This window comes from Martes martes (genome assembly GCF_963455335.1).
Source record: "Martes martes genome assembly, chromosome: 14".
Taxonomy (NCBI): Eukaryota; Metazoa; Chordata; class Mammalia; order Carnivora; family Mustelidae; genus Martes; species Martes martes.
Genome location: NC_137902.1, coordinates 73,039,691 through 73,059,518, shown reverse-complemented (window position 1 = coordinate 73,059,518; position 19,828 = coordinate 73,039,691). Strand labels below are relative to the sequence as shown.

The following is a 19,828-nucleotide window of genomic DNA, read 5'->3' as shown; positions in this document are numbered from 1 at the left end:
TTCATGAGGCTCCCGTCCCAGTCAGAAAGAAATTGTTGGGCCTTTTTGTTTAAGGTGTACTTGCTCTGGAGAGGATAAACCCAATTCTACAAGATTTAAAAAAGAGAGAAGAAAAAAAAAAAAGGAGCCGTAAAGATGGGGTCACTGTATGTTATTGGAATTGGGACACATTTGTGAGTACCAAGGGCTATCGTTAACATGGATAAAGTGGGGAGCATCTGGGTGGCTCAGTTATTAGCCATCTACCTTCGGCTCAGGTCATGATCCTAGGGTCCTGGGATCAAGCCCCGAGTTGGGCTCCCTGCTCAGCGGGAAGCCTGCTTCTCCCTCTCCCACTCCCCCTGCTTGTGTTCCTTCTCTCACTGTCTTTCCCTGTCAAATAAATAAATGAAATCTTAAAAAAAAAAAAATAGATGAAGTGAGACCACAGACATAAGCTGGGGTTGTCCCTGCCAGCCAGGTTGGACCGTCACCCCAGAGAGGCTGCTGAACCCTGGGTGGGGTTGACATTCTGCAGGCTCCAACACGTTCTGTCCAGGAGCTTAGCTTCTTTAAAGCACAGTTTCTTGGCATCTCCCCTCCCCTTAGACAAAGTAACAATTGTGAAAAGCGAACAAGTCATATTCAATAGGAGAAAAGTGAGAGGGGGCGATGCAGAAGTGTTCTAGATTTCATTCCAGGCACAATTCCAGAAAAATAAGTGAATTATTTCTTACTTCTATATGGATTACTAATTTCTCTTCACTATTAGGTGAAGTTTAACGTTTTCTTTTAACTTTCCTACAGAACTGAGGTGACCTGGGGATGCATAAGGTTTGCGTTCTCCCATAAATGAGCCTGTCTCTTCAAGGCATGCACTGCTGTCCCTATTAAACTCACATATTTTGTTTTCCTTATAAACACTGTACAAAATAAATGGCTTTTAGAATGCGCATTTTGGGAACTATAGAATATTCTGTAACCATGTTTTTATTCAATCAAATTTTTAAAAAATGTTTCACTCTGTAAGTAAAGTGATAGGGCACGGGGGTCAGAAAATCTCATTTTTCTTATGGTTTTACTCATTGGCTTTGCTTTGTTTTAATGTTGGCAAGTATAAACATATATCCTGGTGGACACATTACATTTCTATGGCTATGTTCTTGCAAAGCCTGAAGCATTTTCAAGACATCACCAGAGTGAAGTAAAATCTCAGCTTCAAATTTGATGATCATGTTAATCAAGTAGGAATATTGATTTCCTAGTTTCTCTTGTTTTCCAGTAAGTACATTAAGTTATGCTATTAATATTTTCTTTTAAAAGTATTTATCACAGGGGCACCTGGGTGGCTCAGTGGGTTAAAGCCTCTGCCTTCAGCTCAGGTCATTGTCCCAGGGTCCAAGGATTGAGCCCCGCATCAGGCTCTCTGCTCAGCGGAGAGCCTGCTTCCCTTCCTCTCTCTGCCTGCCTCTCTGCCTACTTGTGATCTCTCTCTGCCAAATAAATAAATAAAATCTTTAAAAATAAAAAAAAAATATTTATCACAAAGTTCACTTAAGGTGTCACCTTTGAAACTTAAGTTTCATCTTAGACAGATGCATCTACAATAGGTAAAAATGTATCCACAAGATATAAAAAGTACCAAATCTCCAGGTTAAGTTGTAGGTACATTTCATCTCCTGGGAATTTCTGTGTGAATGCAAGGAAGAGGATAAGAGATCATAGCCTCCTGTGTATCCTGGGACACATTGTTCACTTTTAGTTGTAAGTTACTTTTGGGAAATCTTGGATAGGCCTGGAGTTGGACAACAATAATAGATTTTATCAAACTTTGTAGCTTTGCAAAGACAATTTACTCAAAATAACTTTCTTTACTAACCCTCATTCTTAAAAAGGCACCCTAGAGAATCCCCTGTCCTCCATGGATTCAAATCGTGACTCAGTTGTCCAAGGCAGAGCTATAAAACAGTCATTGAAAAATACAGTGAAAACAGCATAAATTGAAAATTATAATGAGGCAATATTTGTGAAAAGCTAATCTATGTGATCGGAGGAATGTGTATTTCTTAAAACTTTTATATAAAACTAAAATAACTTTCCAACTTTCCAATACATAGCTATACTGTGCTTTCCATCCACCATTAAAAAGTTAAGGAATTCTGGTTTGTTAGATATGTATTGAAGTCAGTATTTTCTTCACACGAGGTAGCGTTCTAGCAGCACTTTCGGTGTTTTTATCCAAACACAGTGTGGTTTGGCATGATACCAGGATGGGGCAGGAGTAGGAGGAGAAAACTAGCTATGTAGGGGAATGGTCACTTCGTTACAGTTAAAGGTGGTCTTCTAGCTACAGTAATGGGCTGGGAGAGAAGTATAGGAATTTGGGAACAGACAGCATTTTTACAGGTAAGAAAATACATGTCCAATCTCACTGCTTGTCCACTTCTTCCTAAGTAACAGTGGTTGCTTTTAATGTTCACTAAACTGTTAATTACCAAAACTTAGAAACTCCGTTCTAACTTGCTAGATGCTTCCAAATTTTTGATTTTGGTATTCTGTTATCACTTGGTTGGTTGACTCATTTTATTTTTATTTTTGGTTGGTTGACTCACTTTAAATTTCCTCTTTATATAAAGAGTTTTTTTCTAAGAAACAATGAAGTAACAAATAACAAAAAAATAGAGGTTGATACACAAAATATAATAGGTCATAAGTAGGTGCTAATTTCCGAAGTCTAAAAATATATAAACATCATGCAAAATAAACCTTTGGTTTTACACATGATTTTTAAAAATCCCATTTTTTTAAAGTTTCACACTCAGTATAGTTTTATCCTGAGTTGTAGAACTGTGTAGTTGCCCTACAGTACTTAATTTGGGCAAAGTAAATACAGATGGCACAGTAGACACATTGATACTTTCTATGAATATGCTCTAGTGGAATTCAAAGTATTCTCTAGATTTTAATAGAGTGAAACCACATCTACTCACTTGAAAAAATCAGTCCTTAGGAGGTAAATGTACAAATACTTGTGTTTCCCTAAGCAAGAAATGAGATGGTGTTCTGGGGGCAATTTTCTCGACACTTTGCCAGTTTTTGTATATTTAGGTTTCTGTTCTGAGCCTTTTAAAAAAATCATAATAATTTAATCTGGAATAAAGATTTTTCTCATAAAACATTCCTGTATTAACTAACTATTCACTCTGATTACATTTAAAACTCTTCTGGATCAGACCTTCCATTTGGCATTGGCTAGACATTCAGAGCACTGTTTTCTATTTTCCAAGATTTTAAAGAACATGAAAACTTTTGCTCTTGGAATTTGGAATGCTTTTTTGGACTAAGTAGGAACTTGCCTGCCCCAACGTCATTACTCTTTTTGAGTATAAAAGCAGGTCTGTAGGGGAACGTTGATTTGGACCTTAAGAATTGCTGATGGAGGAATTTTTTACTTTCTCATTTTTAGAATTAGTTTGGGCCAAGAATTAGTTTGAAGCCAATATGAATTACATTCAAATTCCTACTTTTAATGAGATGAATATTTATAAAAATATGATTTGGCTATCTGTTTTAACTTGGACAATTTTTTTTTTGCATTTTTCTATTTAATGCAAGTGAAATAAATAAGGAAAACATTAGGGGGTAGCATTGAAATAGAAAGAATAAAGCCATTCCCAAAGTTAGCTACACATTGAAATAATCCAAGATTTTTAAATGTGGGGGCCAGGCTCCTGCCCTATGATATTCTCATGTAATGGGGGATTGGGCGCCATTTTGGCATTGGTGGTCTGAAAGGCACTTCAGGTGTTCCTAACGTGCAGCCAAGTTTGGGAACCACTGGCCTATGGACTATGAGGAACATGTAAAGCCAAAAGCACCAAGCCTTTCAGAGTGTGAGCTACAGCCTCGAGGCCTTTGATGTCTGATTGGAGTTAACAGAACTGAAAGGTTATAGGGACTTTTCATTGTTACTGGAATTTAGCTGATTTTGCCTGGAATCTGGGCTGATGTTGGATCACAGGATTCCATTCAAGAGTTGACAAATTTTTCTGTCTTTGGGTTTATGTTTTCCTTTGAGTCCTGTAAAATTGTACCAGGGCACAGGGATTTTTTTTTTTTTTTTTAACTGGAAATTCTGGTGCTGTATGTCTTAAGCCGCTAAAGAGACAGAGCAGTAGTGATAGGTATTTGGAGTTCAGACCTCAATTATTTCTAATTTTGAGCAAAAAGTGGTCATTTACAAGTATGGCAAGAAAGTAGTGCCTTCCGCTCTCTCCATCCCAGTTTTTGTAGCTCTGGAATCCCCATGAGATGTTCCTGGAGAGAGGCCTAAAGCCCTAGGGAAGTTGGGTCACAAACACCCTTGCTGGGGTCTAAGAATCCACTTCTAATCAGTAGTAGGGTATGTGTCTGTAAGGTTTTCTGTGTCCATTTCAAGACCAAAAGGCTCAGATATGGTAAAGCCACCTGATACCCGTGGAAAGTGGAAGGAAGAGAAGGTAGATTTCTTGGCAGACTGACTATAAGTGGGTTAGACAATCCAAGGCCAACCCCACATTAAGATAACTGTCTCTGAATGCTGGATGGTGGTCAGGGTGTTGCAAAAACACCAAAGAAATGAGAGTAGACCTTCACTTCTTTCCCTGAAATGACTTTTCAGCCCATTTGCTGCATAGGAAGAAGCATTCTAAGTGATATTCCTATAGGTTGGGTGTACATTTTTATGGTATTTGACATGACCAAAATGAGACTGATGGAAAATAAATCCATGTGGACAAAGTCAAAATGTTTAAAGGGAGAAGAGTCCATTTTAAGTTGGGGTGCTTCCCGTGTTGGGGGATGCTTCGGAAGGATGGGGGTCCAGGGAAGAAGCGTTCGGAAGGGTGGGGGTCCAGGGAAGAAGAGGTGTGGGCTGATGAGTTTAATAAATGCTGGGTCTGGACTAATTTTATCCTTATCTGCAACACATCACATGGATTTCCAAGGGGTCCCTGGGAGATGGAAAGGACAGGGAGATGGACACCCAGGACAGATTGACGGGGTCGTTTTCAGACGGAAGTGATGCTGGCCCCATCAAACCCTGGGCTGTCTTTCACAGACTCGGGCCTGAGAATATACTCCACGTGGTGGGCAACAGGGAAAGCATTTCTATAAAATCAGCCTCTCACCCTCCTGCTGCCTGGTCATGACTTTGTGTATCACAGAAGCAGCCGTGAGCTGGGGTTAAGGCTCTGGAGTTTGCTTGCCTCCCTTTGTTGCTCCTGACTGGCCAGGTCGGCTCAGCCTCTGAACACTTGCTGGTTAAAAGACCTCTCACCACGTTGTCAGGGAACATAAACACACACCCAAGACCCTCAGGAACCTGGGAGAACCAACTTTTGGGGACAATGGCTCTTAAGCTTTCTGGTGGACAAGAGGCTTCTTGATACTGGATATCACCAGGAATATGTCCTTGTGTCTTGATTCTACCATTAGCATAAGCTGTGCAGTCTCCGGAAAGGCATCTTTTTAGGAAAAGTAGGACTTGTGATCATATAAGGAAACTGAGCGAGAGGTTTATTTCTTCTGGATAGAGTTCTGTGTTTTCTTAACTTAAAGCTATCTTCAGAAGGTTCCATATCCATCCCCTCGGGCAGTCACTGCAAAAGTGGGGTAGACCTCATACGTTGTATATGCTGCCAAATCCTGTCCGAGGGTCACTGCTTGCTTGAGCTGGGCTGCGGATATGGGTGCCGTTGCACTGGGGACAGCATATCCTGGAGGAGGAGGTGGAGAAAACTTTATCAGAAGCCATGCACATTTGTTCCCTCCTGCTTTATTGTCTTCTCTTGGGAAGACGAAAAGTTAATCTCACTTAAAGCCGAAAGTTAATATGTAGGTTTTTAAAAAGTGAACTCAGGGGACCTAATACCTAGGCTCTTTGATTAGGGGACAGCAGGCCTCAAAGTGAGGTCAGCTGCCTGTACCAGAACCGCTTCATGCTTAGAAAACTGGAAACCCTGGGGAGAGAGTCCAAGAAACGGAAACTTAACAGGATGCCAAGTTGGTTAAAGCTTGAGATTGAGAACTTTTGCAGAGGCTCTCAGAGTTTATAATGGAGGGGAGGTGATTGACGGGTTGGCTGGGCTGAGAGGTGAGGCTCTGTGGGTCTGCTGCTGGACCCATGCCCCCCATCTAAATGAAATGTTAAAAACCATTGCTTTTACCGAAGACATATAAGGAGTGGGTAGACCAGTAGGAATAATTTGGAAAGTTTTAATGTGTTTCTGCATAGCCCCATACAAGCAAATACCTGGTCTGTTTACATTTAGACCCAACCGTGAAGGGCCAAGACCTCTTGTTTCACCACCAAGCTGTAGGGCTTTGCATGGTAAGGAGGCCACCATGTGCGGTCCCATTAGGATCAGGTCTGGCCGAGGGACATTCACTTTTAGAGAAAAGGGCATAACCGCTATTGTACAAAAGCAATGTTTCCCTGGTAATGTTTTAGATCAAAATTAAGCTAATTCTGAGATAATCCAAAAGGTGTGAAGATGACAAGGAAAAGGGGAAAAATTTACTTAAGCAACAAACGGGGTCCTGATTTAAAACAACGACAACAACAACAACAAAACCATCCATTTGGATTATGTGCTATGGCAGTCATCCCAAGCCCAGACACACTGATTTCTTTCTGGGGCTTCTCAGGAAGTGGTGGCAGGAAGCTGGCTGGACTATATTTTAAAAAATTAAATCCACTCGTTGGCTTGGGCACTTTGGCCAGTAATGTTGACTAACGCACTACTGAAGTTTGGTATGTTTTCCAAGGATGTGAGAAATGTGTTACCAATTACTTTCGTGATTTTGGAAAGAGTATTTCTAAATAAGTGAGTAAGAAAGACCCACGTGTGAGAGTGTGTGTGTATGTGTGTGTGTCGTGTGGATTTTATCTTTGGGAATTTTGAATTTTCTTTTTCAATTTGGCCACTTTCTTAAGTGCAAGAGTATTTGGACTTTAAACAGATTCTTCCCTTGGAACCTATTATCCTTTGCTTGACTCCACAGCAAAGTTTTAAGAGAGGCTCTCAAATTCTTAGGCATTCCCAGGACAACTCTCATGCCCTAAATATTTCCTACTTCTTGCACGAGCAAACAGGAGAGAGGACAAGATCAAACATTCTTAGGTGAAAGTGAATCCTTTCCAATGTGCAAGCAAACTGTAACATTCTGACAGGGGCTCATTTATTTTTATAGTACATTAGTTAGCTGTCTTTGGGGAGCAGCTTTCCATGAGACGGGGGCTCAGCCTTCTCCAGGAACCGAGAAACCCTGGCACAGGTCCCCAGTAGATGGACATGTCGACACCACATTCTGTGGAAAGCAAGCCTGGGACTGATGGCCCCAGTCCAGCCCAGGGGACCTGCCCTCTGTGGTGGCAGCTGTTGCCTTGGTAACCTCGAGGGGGCGCATGACCCATCCTCCCCATGTTCTATGGAACAAAGCTGGAATTGAGGTCGTGTTCGCGTGTGAAACGTGTTTAGTTGCTGGGATGGAAAGCGTATTTGCAGTTTTTGAGAAACAAAAGAAAGCGAGAGTGAGCCCAGGTGTTACAGATGGGAGGCATACAGCAGTTCTCACGGCTGAACGGGACCAGCACGTGACAGGATGGACTGATAGAAACGCCCTGTGTCTGGGTCCAGTCAGATCTCTGAACTGGTCTTCAGGGAGGTCTGTTGACATAGTGACACGTTGGAGTGACCAATGTCCTCAAAAGAAATGAACTTTGGTTGCTAAAAAAAAAAATGGGATTATTCAAGCTAACTGCTAAGGAAGGATCTACAAAACAAATTCCTTATCTGGTCACTTTTAATCTCTAGAGGGTTCATTTTAAAAAATTATTAGCATTTGTTGTAGGTACATAACAAATGGGGAAAAGCCTTTTAAATAGGACCCTGAAGGCATGCTGATCTACAGATAGGCTTTATTCTGAACAAACAGCATAGGCTCCAGTCCAAAATTATAGGAGAGAACAATGAAAGCTGATTATCTACATCCTGAAAGGTTCTTGCTCGCTCTCTCTCTCATACACACAGTTTTTGACTTAAAACAATTTAAGAAAAGCGTGATCTAGAGTGCCTGGGTGGTTCTGCTGTTGGGATCTGCCTTCAGCTCAGGTTATGATCCCAGAGTGCCAGGATCGAGTCCCACGTTGGGCTCCCCGCTCAGCAGGGGGCCTGCTTCTCCCTCTGGCCCTCATCCCACTTGTGCTTGCTCTCTCTCTCTCTCAAATAAATAAATAAAATCTTAAAAATAAAAGAAAAATGTGATCTACAGATTTCTTTCAGAAAGCAAAGCAATAAAAGCTTGAGTCAAAGATCTGAGTTCCAGGACTCCTTAAAAGCCAGTTGACTTGGCCCCTTTCCTTCATCATTCCGGTCCTGGGGTCCACCTGCTGTACCCGGCCACTGCGCTACAGCCTACTTCTTGCAGCGTCAGGACCATTCCTGGCATAAAAAAACCCACGCTGAGCATTTAGGGAAATGCCCGGCAGGCAGAAAAACAACTATTGCTAGGTAGTTCCGAACTCTCTGACCAAAAAGGTCAAAACCCCACCCATCCAGGCACAGAGACTGCTTCTTTCAAGGTCACGCAGCTGGCTGACCCCTCTTCTGCTCCCCACTCACTCTTATCTCCTACCTTGATGGTTCCCGCATCTGCCCCGTGTTTTTGGCCACAGAATGTGTAACCGGATTTATTGTGGGTGGAGTTCAAAAAAAACTCTCAGAGTTCATGGTATCGGGGTGGGGGGGTGCTGTTTCTCAAACACCCCGGGCAGGGTGCCATGTTCCCTACCTGGGAAGGCGGTGGCGGCGGCCGCCGCGGTGGGGGCATCGGCCCCGTCGGTGGGAATGCCCAGCGTCTGCAGGGTGTACTCGGCCGCGTAGGTCCTTGCTTCATCCACGTAAGCACTTAACTTTGGAGGTGTGAAGGGGTGGCTGCAAGGCAGAGTCAGACGTTACATTTGAGGAGCTGAGATGGGAGAAAACCCAAGTCGCTGTTTGTGGGCCAAGGGGAGGAGATGATGGAATTTTATCCGCGTGGTTTTCATTCTCTTTGCATTGAAGACCTCTACAGGTGTATTCGCCGAGGACAGTGGGGGCTGAGAGGACATTTCTGGAGCACACCTGGAACTCACCACACGGCTCTTCTAAGGTACACGTGAAACAGGATGGTTCCTAAAACGTGTACCCAGTCAGGCTCCAGGCGGTGATACTCACCCACAGAGAGGACCTTTGATCCAAAATGTAAGTGACCTTGCATAGGCTGTGGTCATGGATCAAATGGCAATTTCATATGGTTCAACCTAAATACTACGCAGATAAAAGGATGGACTCTAGTTCCGATTTCTGTTGCATTTTATGTCCGCACTTTTTTACTGGTTGTTTACACTTCGCAGTCTACATTGTGTGAAATTCCGGGCCTCTGAGATGTCAGATCCCCCTGGGCACGTAAATCCCAACTACACATCTCAGCGTTCGTGTTTAATGAAACACAAGCGAGCAGCAGACCCAAGTGTTTCGCTTATTGGGGTAGTGATAAAATACACTTGATCTACAAGAGACTCTTATTCTAAAAAGCGTTAAAGATTAGGAATTTGGAGATGTTACCCACATTGCAGGATTCTGGCTGGCCAGGGCAGGAATGGTTATTTTGTATAAGAAAAGTTGTCTTTGATCTTGTCCAATGGCCGAGTGTAGCTGATACACTGGTTGTCCCCAGTTGTTTTTCTGACAAACTTCTTCTAATATCTACGAGAGTGGGAAAAAAAAAAAGTGATTTCCCTTTCAAATGTCACATTTGCATGATTTCTCCAGATTTCAGGGTTTTAAACTCTAATCTTCAGCATTTAAGCTAATGTTAAGAAAATAGAAAATGCCACAGGGTTTAATGACTCATAAAATTTAGGATGAACTCAACTTGAACTCCATTTAAAATGTTATGTCGATTAATTCACAAAAATCATTTTCACACCATTTATTCTAATATGTTTTTAGTTGAGTTCATCAGCTGTAACTTTTTTACCAATAGTTTAATTTTACGATTTGTTTGATGAATTTATTCCATTAAAAACAGCGGACATTTCAGCACTTCCGTGGCTGCATTTCCTCATGACTACTGTCAATCCTTCTGTTTATAATGGTTTAGAGAAAATAACCTAAGAATATACTTACTTCCTGTCGTTTGTCATAGGGTTTTAACTTCACATTTTCACAAAAAATTGAGTTAAAATTTAATGGTTATTAGTTACTGGTGAGCATTAATGGATGGATGTGGACAGCTGCAATGTCTTTATTTGGCAAAATACCACTTCTGGCTGTTTTTACAAAGATCTGAGTTTTAGAATCTTCCTGCTTGTTTTTTTCTGCCTTTTTCACTACTCCAAGCTGAATCTTGTCTCAAGGCACCCATTTTTTTTTTTTTTATCCCGCAGTCATTTTCAGTGACCCACCAGCCCCAGTGCTCCCATGAGTCAGCAGGTTCAGGAAACTGCAAAAAAGGGCCTAAATGTGAAAAGAATAAGACTTGGGGACAGACCAGTGCCCCGAGCTGACTCCATGGAACTTCTTATCTCATTGGTTCTGACACGAATCCAGCTGCAATTGCAGGGCATTTTCCAGTTTATTAAATTTGTAGATTGCTCCTATATCCTCTACTGACTTTTGCTTGTTACGACTCTTGGCTCTGTAGCATCTCTTGTTGTCTACAAAGCATTCCTGGAGGGTCCTGGGCACCAGTCGACTGCTTTAGCTGGCAGACATTCTGTCTTCCTCTTTGAGCCTGTCATGCAAACACGCACTCAGAGAGTATGGACTCTAACTCCTGACTCTGCTGGGCATGCCTGGTCTCCTGGCTCTTGTCTGATGACCTTGACCTCGCCATGGGGTTGTTAAAACTCTATCTATGTTGGTTTGCAGTGGCATCGCCTGCAATTTCTAAGCCATCCTTGTAGAGATTCAGAGACTAAATAAAGAACTTTCATTAGTTAGTTGGGAGAGGTGGTTCCTTACATATCCCTATAAACATGACCAATTTCCTTTTTTTAAAATTTTTAATTTTTTATTAACATATATTATTAGCCCCAGGGGTACAGGTCTGTGAATTGTCAGGCTTACACACTTCACACCACTCACTATAGCATATACCCTCCCCAATGTCTATAACCCCACCGCCCTCTCCCTTCCCCCTCCCCCTGGCAACCCTCACTTTGTTTTGTGAGATTAAGAGTCTCTTATTGTTTGTCTCCCTCCTGATCCCATCTTGTTTCATTTTTTCCTTCTCTACCTCCCAAACCCCCCACATTGCCTCTCAAATTCCTCATGTTAGGGAGATCATATGATAATTGTCTTTCTCTGATTGACTTACTTAGCTCAGCATAATACCATCTAGTTCCATCCATGTCGTTGCAAATGGCAAGATTTCATTTCTTTTGATGGCTGCATAGTATTCCATTGTATATATATATATACTACTTCTTCTTTATCCATTCATCTGTTGATGGACATCTAGGTTCTTTCCATAGTTTGGCTATTGTGGACATTGCTGCTATAAACATTGGGGTGCACGTACCCCTTCAGATCACTGCATTTGTATCTTTAGGGTAAATACCCAGTAGTGTGATTGCTGGGTCACAGCGTAGCTCTATTTCCAACTCTTTGAGGAACCTCCATGCTGTTTTCCAGAGTGGCTACACCAGCTTGCATTCCCACCAACAGTGTAGGAGGGTTCTCCTTTCTCTGCCTCCTCACCAGCATCTGTCATTTCCTGACTTGTTAATTTTAGCCATTCTGACTGGTGTGAGGTGGTATCTCATTGTGGTTTTGATTTGTATTTCCCTGATGCCGAGTGATGTGGAGCACTTTTTCATGTGTCTGTTGGCCATCTGGATGTCTTCTTTGCAGAAATGTCTGTTCATGTCCCCTGCCCGTTTCTTGATTGGATTATTTGTTCTTTGAGCATTGAGTTTGATAAGTTCTTTATAGATTTTGGATACTAGCTCTTTATCTGATAGGTTGTTTGCAAATATCTTCTTCCATTCTGTCAGTTGTCTTTTGGTTTTGTCTGTTGTTTCCTTTGCTGTGCAAAAGGTTTTGAACTCAATGAAGTCCCAATAGTTCACTTTTGCCCTTGCTTCCCTTGCCTTTGGCGATGTTTCTAGGAAGAAGTTGCTGCAGCTGAGGTTGAAGAGGTTGCTGCCTGTGTTCTCCTCAAGGATTTTGATGGATTCCTGTCTCACATTGAGATCTTTCACCCATTTTGAGTCTATTTTTGTGTGTGGTATAAGGAAATGGTCCAGTTTCATTCTTCTGCATGTGGCTGTCCAATTTTCCCAACACCATTTGTTGAAGAGGATGTCCTTTTTCCATTGGACATTCTTTCCTGCTTTGTGGAAGATTAGTTGACCATAGAGTTGAGGGTCCATTTCTGGGCTCTCTATTCTGTTCCATTGATCTATGTGTCTGTTTTTGTGCCAGTACCATACTGTCTTGGTAATGACAACTTTGGAATAGAGCTTGAAGTCTGGAATTGTGATGCCACCAACTTTGGCTTTCTTTTTCAATATTCCTCTGGCTATTCGAGGTCTTTTCTAGTTCCATATAAATTTCAGGTTTATTTGTTGCATTTCTTTGAAAAAAAATTGATGGTGTTTTGATAGGGATTACATTAAATGTGTACATTGCTTTAGGTAGAATAGACATTTTCACAATATTTGTTCTTCCAATCCATGAGCATGGAACATTTTTCCATTTCTTTGTGTCTTCCTCAATTTCTTTCATGAGTACTTTATAGTTTTCTGAGTACAGATTCTTTGCCTCTTTGGTTAAGTTTGTTCCTAGGTATCTTATGGTTTTGGATGCAATTGTAAATGGGATTGACTCCTTAATTTCTCTTTCTTCTGTCTTGTTGTTGGTGTATAGAAATGCAACTTATTTCTGTGCATTGATTTTATATCCTGACACTTTACTGAATTCCTATACAAGTTCTAGCAGATTTGGAGTGGAGTCTTTTGGGTTTTCCACATAAAGTATCATATTGTCTGCAAAGAGTGATAGTTTGACTTCTTCTTTGCAGATTCAGATGCCTTTAATTTCTTTTTGTTGTCTGATTGCTGAGGCTAGGACTTCTAGTACTATGTTGAATAGCAGTGGTGATAATGGACATTCCTGCTGTGTTCCTGATCTTAGCAGAAAAACTCTCAGTTTTTCCCCATTGAGAATGATATTCGCTGTGGGTTTTTCACAGACCATGACCAATTTCTAACCTGGGTTTAATATAAGAAGCCGAGATCATTCCTCACACTATGGTGGCTCTTTGAACTATTACATGGAATTGATAATGATGATTATTTTTATTTTCTTAAATGGTTTCTAAGTATTCTAGTTCCTTAATGAGGTTCCTTATTTTATATTTTATCCCAAGATCGACTGGATGATAAGCCTTCATGTTTTCTGGGCAAAGCTTCACCATGACACTCAATAGAGTTTACAGTAATGATCTGTTGATTTGTCCGGATCCTCTCACTGGAGTCCCATGTGATTTCTGATGGCAAAGACTGTATTATATTCCCTTTTCCATGCCCAGCACCTAACATGGTATCTGGTGCGTGCCCAATAGATGGTTTTTGATCAAACAAATGTGTGCTGTGTGCCACTCTACTAGGCATCCTTATTTTTAATTGCCTGGGTAGGGTTAGCAGAAGCCTTAGATGAACTAATCTGTATGTACAAGATCCCCATTGATCCTACAAAAATAATACTCAGGATGAGCTTTTAGAAAACCATGCTTTCTGCTTGATCACAGTCAGAAGGCTACTTCCATACATTTGGGGCTTACCCCTTTGGGGCTGGAGTAAGGATGTTTCCTTTGGGGTCCCCTAACTGTATCTCTGAACAACTGTCATGGGTTCCTCAGCCAGTGTCTCTACAGAGAGTCTGATATGTAGTGCACAGCCCCAGGCAACAGGCTCAGGGTTCACATAGATCCTGTTTTGTTTTATTTTTAACCCTGTTATTCACTTTCCACCCTGGAACAGTTTTTATAACTTCCGATTTTCCAATAATAAAAACCACAGCCTCATGTGGAAACATGGAAACTCAGAGCTGTGGAATGAAAGCATTACAAAGTCACCATCATGTCCCTCCCCAAGCAAAATCCTCGTGGGAGACCTAATGGGATATGACCGATGGCATCTTATCGTTAATACAAGTCACGACATCACCAGGGGTGGTATGGTGTTTTCTCTCACACAGTGTTTCCCATAGAAGATGTCCTAAGTGGCCTATTCATTTCCTGTCATGAATACTCCCCATTAGCCGACTCCTACAGAGCAGGTGTTTATTTTGAAATAGGGTCTTTGCTTCATGTTATTTTCATGTAAGATATCAGTTGATAATTCTTAATAGTTCTCAGAATCCTCACATTCCATTTTGTTCAGATTGTTTAGGAAATAGAAGAATGCCTGTGATGGAACAGTGGCCTTCAAGGGGCAGCATTCTCTCACTATACGTTATGCTGATTGGCCGCTTGGCCTCTTTAACCCAACCAAACCAAACAATAGCCCAAGGAGGGATCAAGTCAGATCATTTGATGAGAGGCAAATGTGGTTGTTCTTTGGCCCAACAGAAGGAAACTTATCTCTGGAATAACATTACCTACCTGGGGAGCAAGTTTAATTCCTTGGGGTTTTAAAGTGACAGGATTCATTGGGGTGAGCTCCATTCCAGGTAACATGTCATAGAGTTTGTCTTCTCTCTTGTCTCCCTTGACCTGGTATCCACGACCCAGGCCTGTATAGGCCAAATAGCCACGGCCGGCCAGTCCTCTCACTCCCGCGGCCCCTACAGGTACATTCATGTAAATTTCTAGGAACGTAAGAAGGCATTAAACTGAATCAAACCACCAGAAGATCACCCTGAATCTTACTGTAATGGAAAAGTTAGCCCGAGTCACATTGATCATTGCCCTCAAGATGCATAGAAAACTCTAGGATTCTAATGTAATGAAACTCAACATAGAGTTCACAGTAAGTGTCTTGGTTTTTGTTTTTGTTTTTGTTTTTTAAATCTGTGGAAGAAAGCCATATTGCCAAAGGTACTGATAAATATATGAGCAACTTTAAAACTTTGGCCCAGAGAAAAAATTTGTAATTTCTATCTTCGTTTGACCTTTTGTTGACACATCTCTATAGGCTAATAAATGTTGGGAAAGTATTTAAACATCCCAGCATGGTATGACCACATGTATTAAAATAAGTCTTGCATTTTTTATCATTGATCAGTAGATCAGAAATGAATTCTAGCTTTCCCAATAATCCCAATCCCAATGATCGGTTGGAAAACATTGACCATTTAGAAACCATGTTTATCTGTTCACTATTTTCTGTTTTATGTTCGGACAATTTGAGGCTTTTATTTCCACTGAGTTTCATTAATAGATTCCTTTTGATTTTTTGTTTTGCCATGTTACTACTTTGATTTCCTATTGGTGGTGTAAAGTGATAAAAAAATTAAATTGATTACCCTTCATCCATGAATATCATTCTTTGATTCCTTTCTTGTTATAAGGTATTTTTCCCCTTAGAGTGAACTTTTTTTCCTACATTACAACTGGTTGACAATTTATATTTAATGTATAGATTATTTAACAATATGATTTCAGATTATAAATGCACAGTACTTCAACGACATAATTTGTCATCACATAGATAAATTATCCTGGAGGAAAACCTGATGATTATAATTTTGGGTGGAGTGATTTTATTATGATTGTGGAACTTTTAAGGCTGTTGAAGACTAGAGCTTCTAGGATGGTCAATTCAGTTTTCCTGAAAAATAGCAAAACATAGTAAGATAATTGTTTTCACAGTAATCTGGATATGCCCCTTTGTTTCTAAGTAAAATCCACGGATAGAGTTAAATACAATTCATTGACGAATTGCCCAGAGTGGTGTCCTATTTGGAAGATAGAACTGGCATTCTTTTGGCATTAACTCTATCCTAGCAGAACCATTCAGAAGGATCCCATTAGGCAGAGACAAGGTAGTTTATTCAAAATAAAAATGCTTTCCTTAATGTCTATATTGTTTGAACTGAGCCCAGAGAACTGGGTGAACACTTGGAATTTCTGTGGGATTACACAGGAAAGATTTATTGTTTGATAGTCAGTCTTCCACTATTTGGACTTTACTATTTAGTTCCCCATATCCTGGAGAAATAGGTTGATTTCCTCAACAGTGTGGCCTTTTAGAAGGCACAGCATGTATTTCTGGGGCGAGGTCAGCTGAAAGTATCTCATATATCTGTTAGAATATGTATGATAATTTGTGATTATGTATGAATTTGATGCCACTGAGTTACCCTCAAATATACATGTGCCTTGACCTGTTTTTTGCTATTTGAGATAATTGGTTTCTATTGGACCATCCTGCTTTCACTTTGGTTTTCTAATGAGTCCCATATGACTGTAGTATGGTGGTCCAGTGATAAGGGAGAAGCTAACTACTTAGTGTGCACAAATTTTATGGGCCCAGGCAATGATCAAATGTATGCATTAGACCCATTTGTGCTATGTTCTGACCAAGTTTTTTCAATAACCAGTTGTAATGTGAAAAAAGATTTTTATGGAAGGACAACTATTGATATAATAATTCTTAATTTCTCATAAATGATTTCCCAGTCCTTTTCTCCCACTGGGTCCATCCCGTTTGTCTAAGGATGTGGCAATACAAATCATTTGAAAGTGTAGAGTTATTCTAGAGCAAGAGTTGATGAGCATTACCTCTAACAGAAGGGGCTCGGATAATGGCCCTGTTGCCAAGATGTCCTTTGGTGGCTGGGAAATGAAGGCTGGGGATTGCTGTATAGGCCTGAGGAGCATAGAAGACAGGAGCTCCAAGGTAGGTTGTGGTGGGATCATAAACATGGCCCAGAGAGTAGGTGTACTCTCCTTGCAGCATGGTGCCTCTTCCACCCGTGCCTCGGGTGTACCTAACGTAACTGTCTTTATCCACTGGTTTGGCTAGTGTCACTTCAATGGGGGAGCCATCCAGCACCTGTCGTAGAGAGCAAAGAAGAAGCAACATGAGAAGATACGAAGACAGCCAAGTGTGCCTGAGCCCTGGTCTCTTGGGTGTTAGTCAATTTGACAGTCTGGTCACAGTCTCACTTATACATATCTTGTCTCTTCATGGGTTCATGTTCATGTGCCAGTTGAGTTTTCCTGAGTGGTCTTGTTGGAAAATTGCATATGATATGCAACAGGTTTGATGGGAACAAACTGGGCACCGACCCCTGATATTCAGGTTGTAAATTATGTGATACAGTCCCTGTGACAGAGAATTATGTGAAAGTTTTACGTGATATATGTTTTAAGTTACATATTATATAATTCTAAGAAATTTTAGGTTAATAATGGGTGGAATATAATGTCTACTACTTAGCACAGCACAGGGATGTTGGTAGGAAGCCAGTAAGGAAATCTTGTCGATTGTTAACACTGTAGGGATAGTCTCATCAGATCTTTTGGGCCACCCGCCAGCTAGATGATTTACTCCTTAGAGCAGCCACTTAAAAGGTAAGTTTTCACTGGAAGAGAAGAGGGGCTTAAAAGAGGTGGGAACTGGCTGGGATGGCAGGGGCAGTACTGAGATTTCTCAAGTCACACAGTTCTTAAAACTTGTCCTCAAGGATTATTGGAGAGGTTTTGTTTGTTTTCCTAATGCAAGTTTTGGACAGTTTGCAAACAGATCCAGATATTGGCGAGAAGGGCTGTGGGGAGAGCTCCATGCATGACTCACTTTCCTGTATGGCTTGTGTCCATAAGAGTCAAAGATGTCTCTCAACAAATGCTTGAAGGATTGAGGTAGTTCTCATTGATGGGACAAGGTGTTGTGAGGAAGCACTTGTAGCTGCTTCTGTGTAAGACTAGTATAAGCCTCTATTTTTATAAAGAAAGCAAGTAATATGAAGCATTCCCTCCAGAATTCCCTGCCATGGCTGCTTGCCATTTTGTGAGTTTTCAGTGGTTCTGAGACAATTGAGGTTTGCTGGCCAAAGTTGTGCTTCCTGGTTGTCACTTGTTCCTAGTTTCATATATCGGCCTGATTTTCTAGGAGCAAGAGCCAGTATTTAACAAATTAGCTGGAATACACTGAGAGAGAGAATCCTGATGAAATTCAACTATTTCACACTGGTGTTGATGTTAATAGAAGAAACAGATCTGAGTGTCCAAAGGAACAGAGTGGTCTTACATATAAGAATTTTTATCTTCATGTGGTGTGTATATATATATATATATATATATATATATATATATATATGAATACTATGCAGCCATAAAAAGAAATGAAATCTTGCCATTTGCGATGATGTGGACAGAACTAGAGGGTATTATGCTTAGCGAAATAAGTCAATCGGAGAAAGACAATTATCATATGATCTCCCTGGTATGAGGAAGTTGAGATGCAATGTGGGGGTTTTGGAGGGTAGGAAAAGAATAAATGAAACAAGATGGGATCGGGAGGGAGACTAACCATAAGAGACTCTTAATCTCACAAAACAAACTGAGGGTTGCCAGAGGGAGGGGGGTAGGGAGAGGGTGGCTGGGTTATGGACATTGGGGAGGGTATGTGTTATGATGAGTGCTGTGAAGTGTGTAAACCTGGCGACTCACAGACCTATACCCCTGGGGCTATAATACATTATATGTTAATTAAAAAATTTAAAAATTAAAAAAAAATTTATCTTCAGTCCTATCTGGAGGAAGGTGAGACACCCAAATAGATCTCTGCTTCTAGGTCCTTCCATATCAAGAGACATTTTTAATGGAATGGTTCTTGACTGCAAAGTCAGATTTAGTGTTGTAATAGATTTTGTACTGCATTTATCTGTCCCTGTAATAGTGTTTTAAACTCACTATTATATTTTAGTTATTTGGTCTAGATGTTTCAAGAGATAGGACATCTTATTAATCGGTGTATCCCCAAGCCCAGCAAAATTCCTTGCACATCACAGACATCCACAAGTATTTCCAGAACAAATGAACAAATGCAAAGCTCAGTTCATCACCTTTCTCTTTAAATAGGTTTTCTTTCTTGCCTTCCCTGACCATGTCATCCTGGTCTCCCATATTGAAAACCAATGACTCTTGCTCACTCCAACATCCAGTCATTTCCTGGGTGTTTTGAATTCATCCCCATAGCCCTTGTGTGGAGCTTTCTCCTACTTTGTATTCCTGCCCTCGGTCAAGCCCTATTTCTTCCTATTTGTGTGACTGTAATAGCTTTTCAAAAAGTTCCAATGATACCTCTCTTTCTACTCCATAAAATTACAACTCTTAGTACATTCATTTCCCTAAATTGTATGTGATCATTACTCTAATATACAAAAAGCTTTAGAGTCTCACCCTGTCTAATAGGTCAACTATTAATATGCATATGTATACTCAAACCTTGCATAGTTCCTAGGCAAACTTACTTTTCATTTTCACATACAACATTATAGTTAGATATAATTATAATATTTGGTACATATTTTAACATATTGAATATATATTTAACCTCATGATATATACATGTTGCTATAAAAATGTCTAGCTGTAAATACTGGGAACCATTTGAATATTTTTCCATTATGATTATTTCAATGTAATTATTTAGCACATAATTTATGACTGACAGTCCCTTCTCAGCAATTGTCATGTATCCTCAGGAATGTTTTCACATTGAGAAATGAACCTACAGATTGTTTTCAAGGTAGTAACAATTTTATGATACTAAATGTCATCACCAAGGAAAACTAAATCCTGTTTTGCT

General features: G+C 40.6%; 1 protein-coding gene across 5 annotated transcripts in view; it reads right to left on the bottom strand.

Moving 5' to 3' along the window:
* Nucleotides 1–4,746: 4,746 nt before the first annotated feature.
* The window catches only part of A1CF (APOBEC1 complementation factor), a 79,344-nt gene continuing 64,262 nt past the window's right edge, over nucleotides 4,747–19,828 (bottom strand). For 3 of the 5 annotated variants that reach the window (XM_080823026.1, XM_080823029.1, XM_080823027.1), the window contains 5 exons: nucleotides 16,795–17,068; nucleotides 14,674–14,879; nucleotides 9,631–9,767; nucleotides 8,812–8,954; nucleotides 4,747–5,735 (listed from right to left, as the gene is read on the bottom strand). In XM_080823026.1, the coding sequence (XP_080679152.1) occupies nucleotides 5,584–5,735; nucleotides 8,812–8,954; nucleotides 9,631–9,767; nucleotides 14,674–14,879; nucleotides 16,795–17,068 (912 nt within the window). In that variant the 3' untranslated portion in view covers nucleotides 4,747–5,583. The remainder of the gene's footprint in view (nucleotides 5,736–8,811; nucleotides 8,955–9,630; nucleotides 9,768–14,673; nucleotides 14,880–16,794; nucleotides 17,069–19,828) is intronic. The other 2 variants (XM_080823028.1, XM_080823030.1) reach the window with 1 other exon arrangement.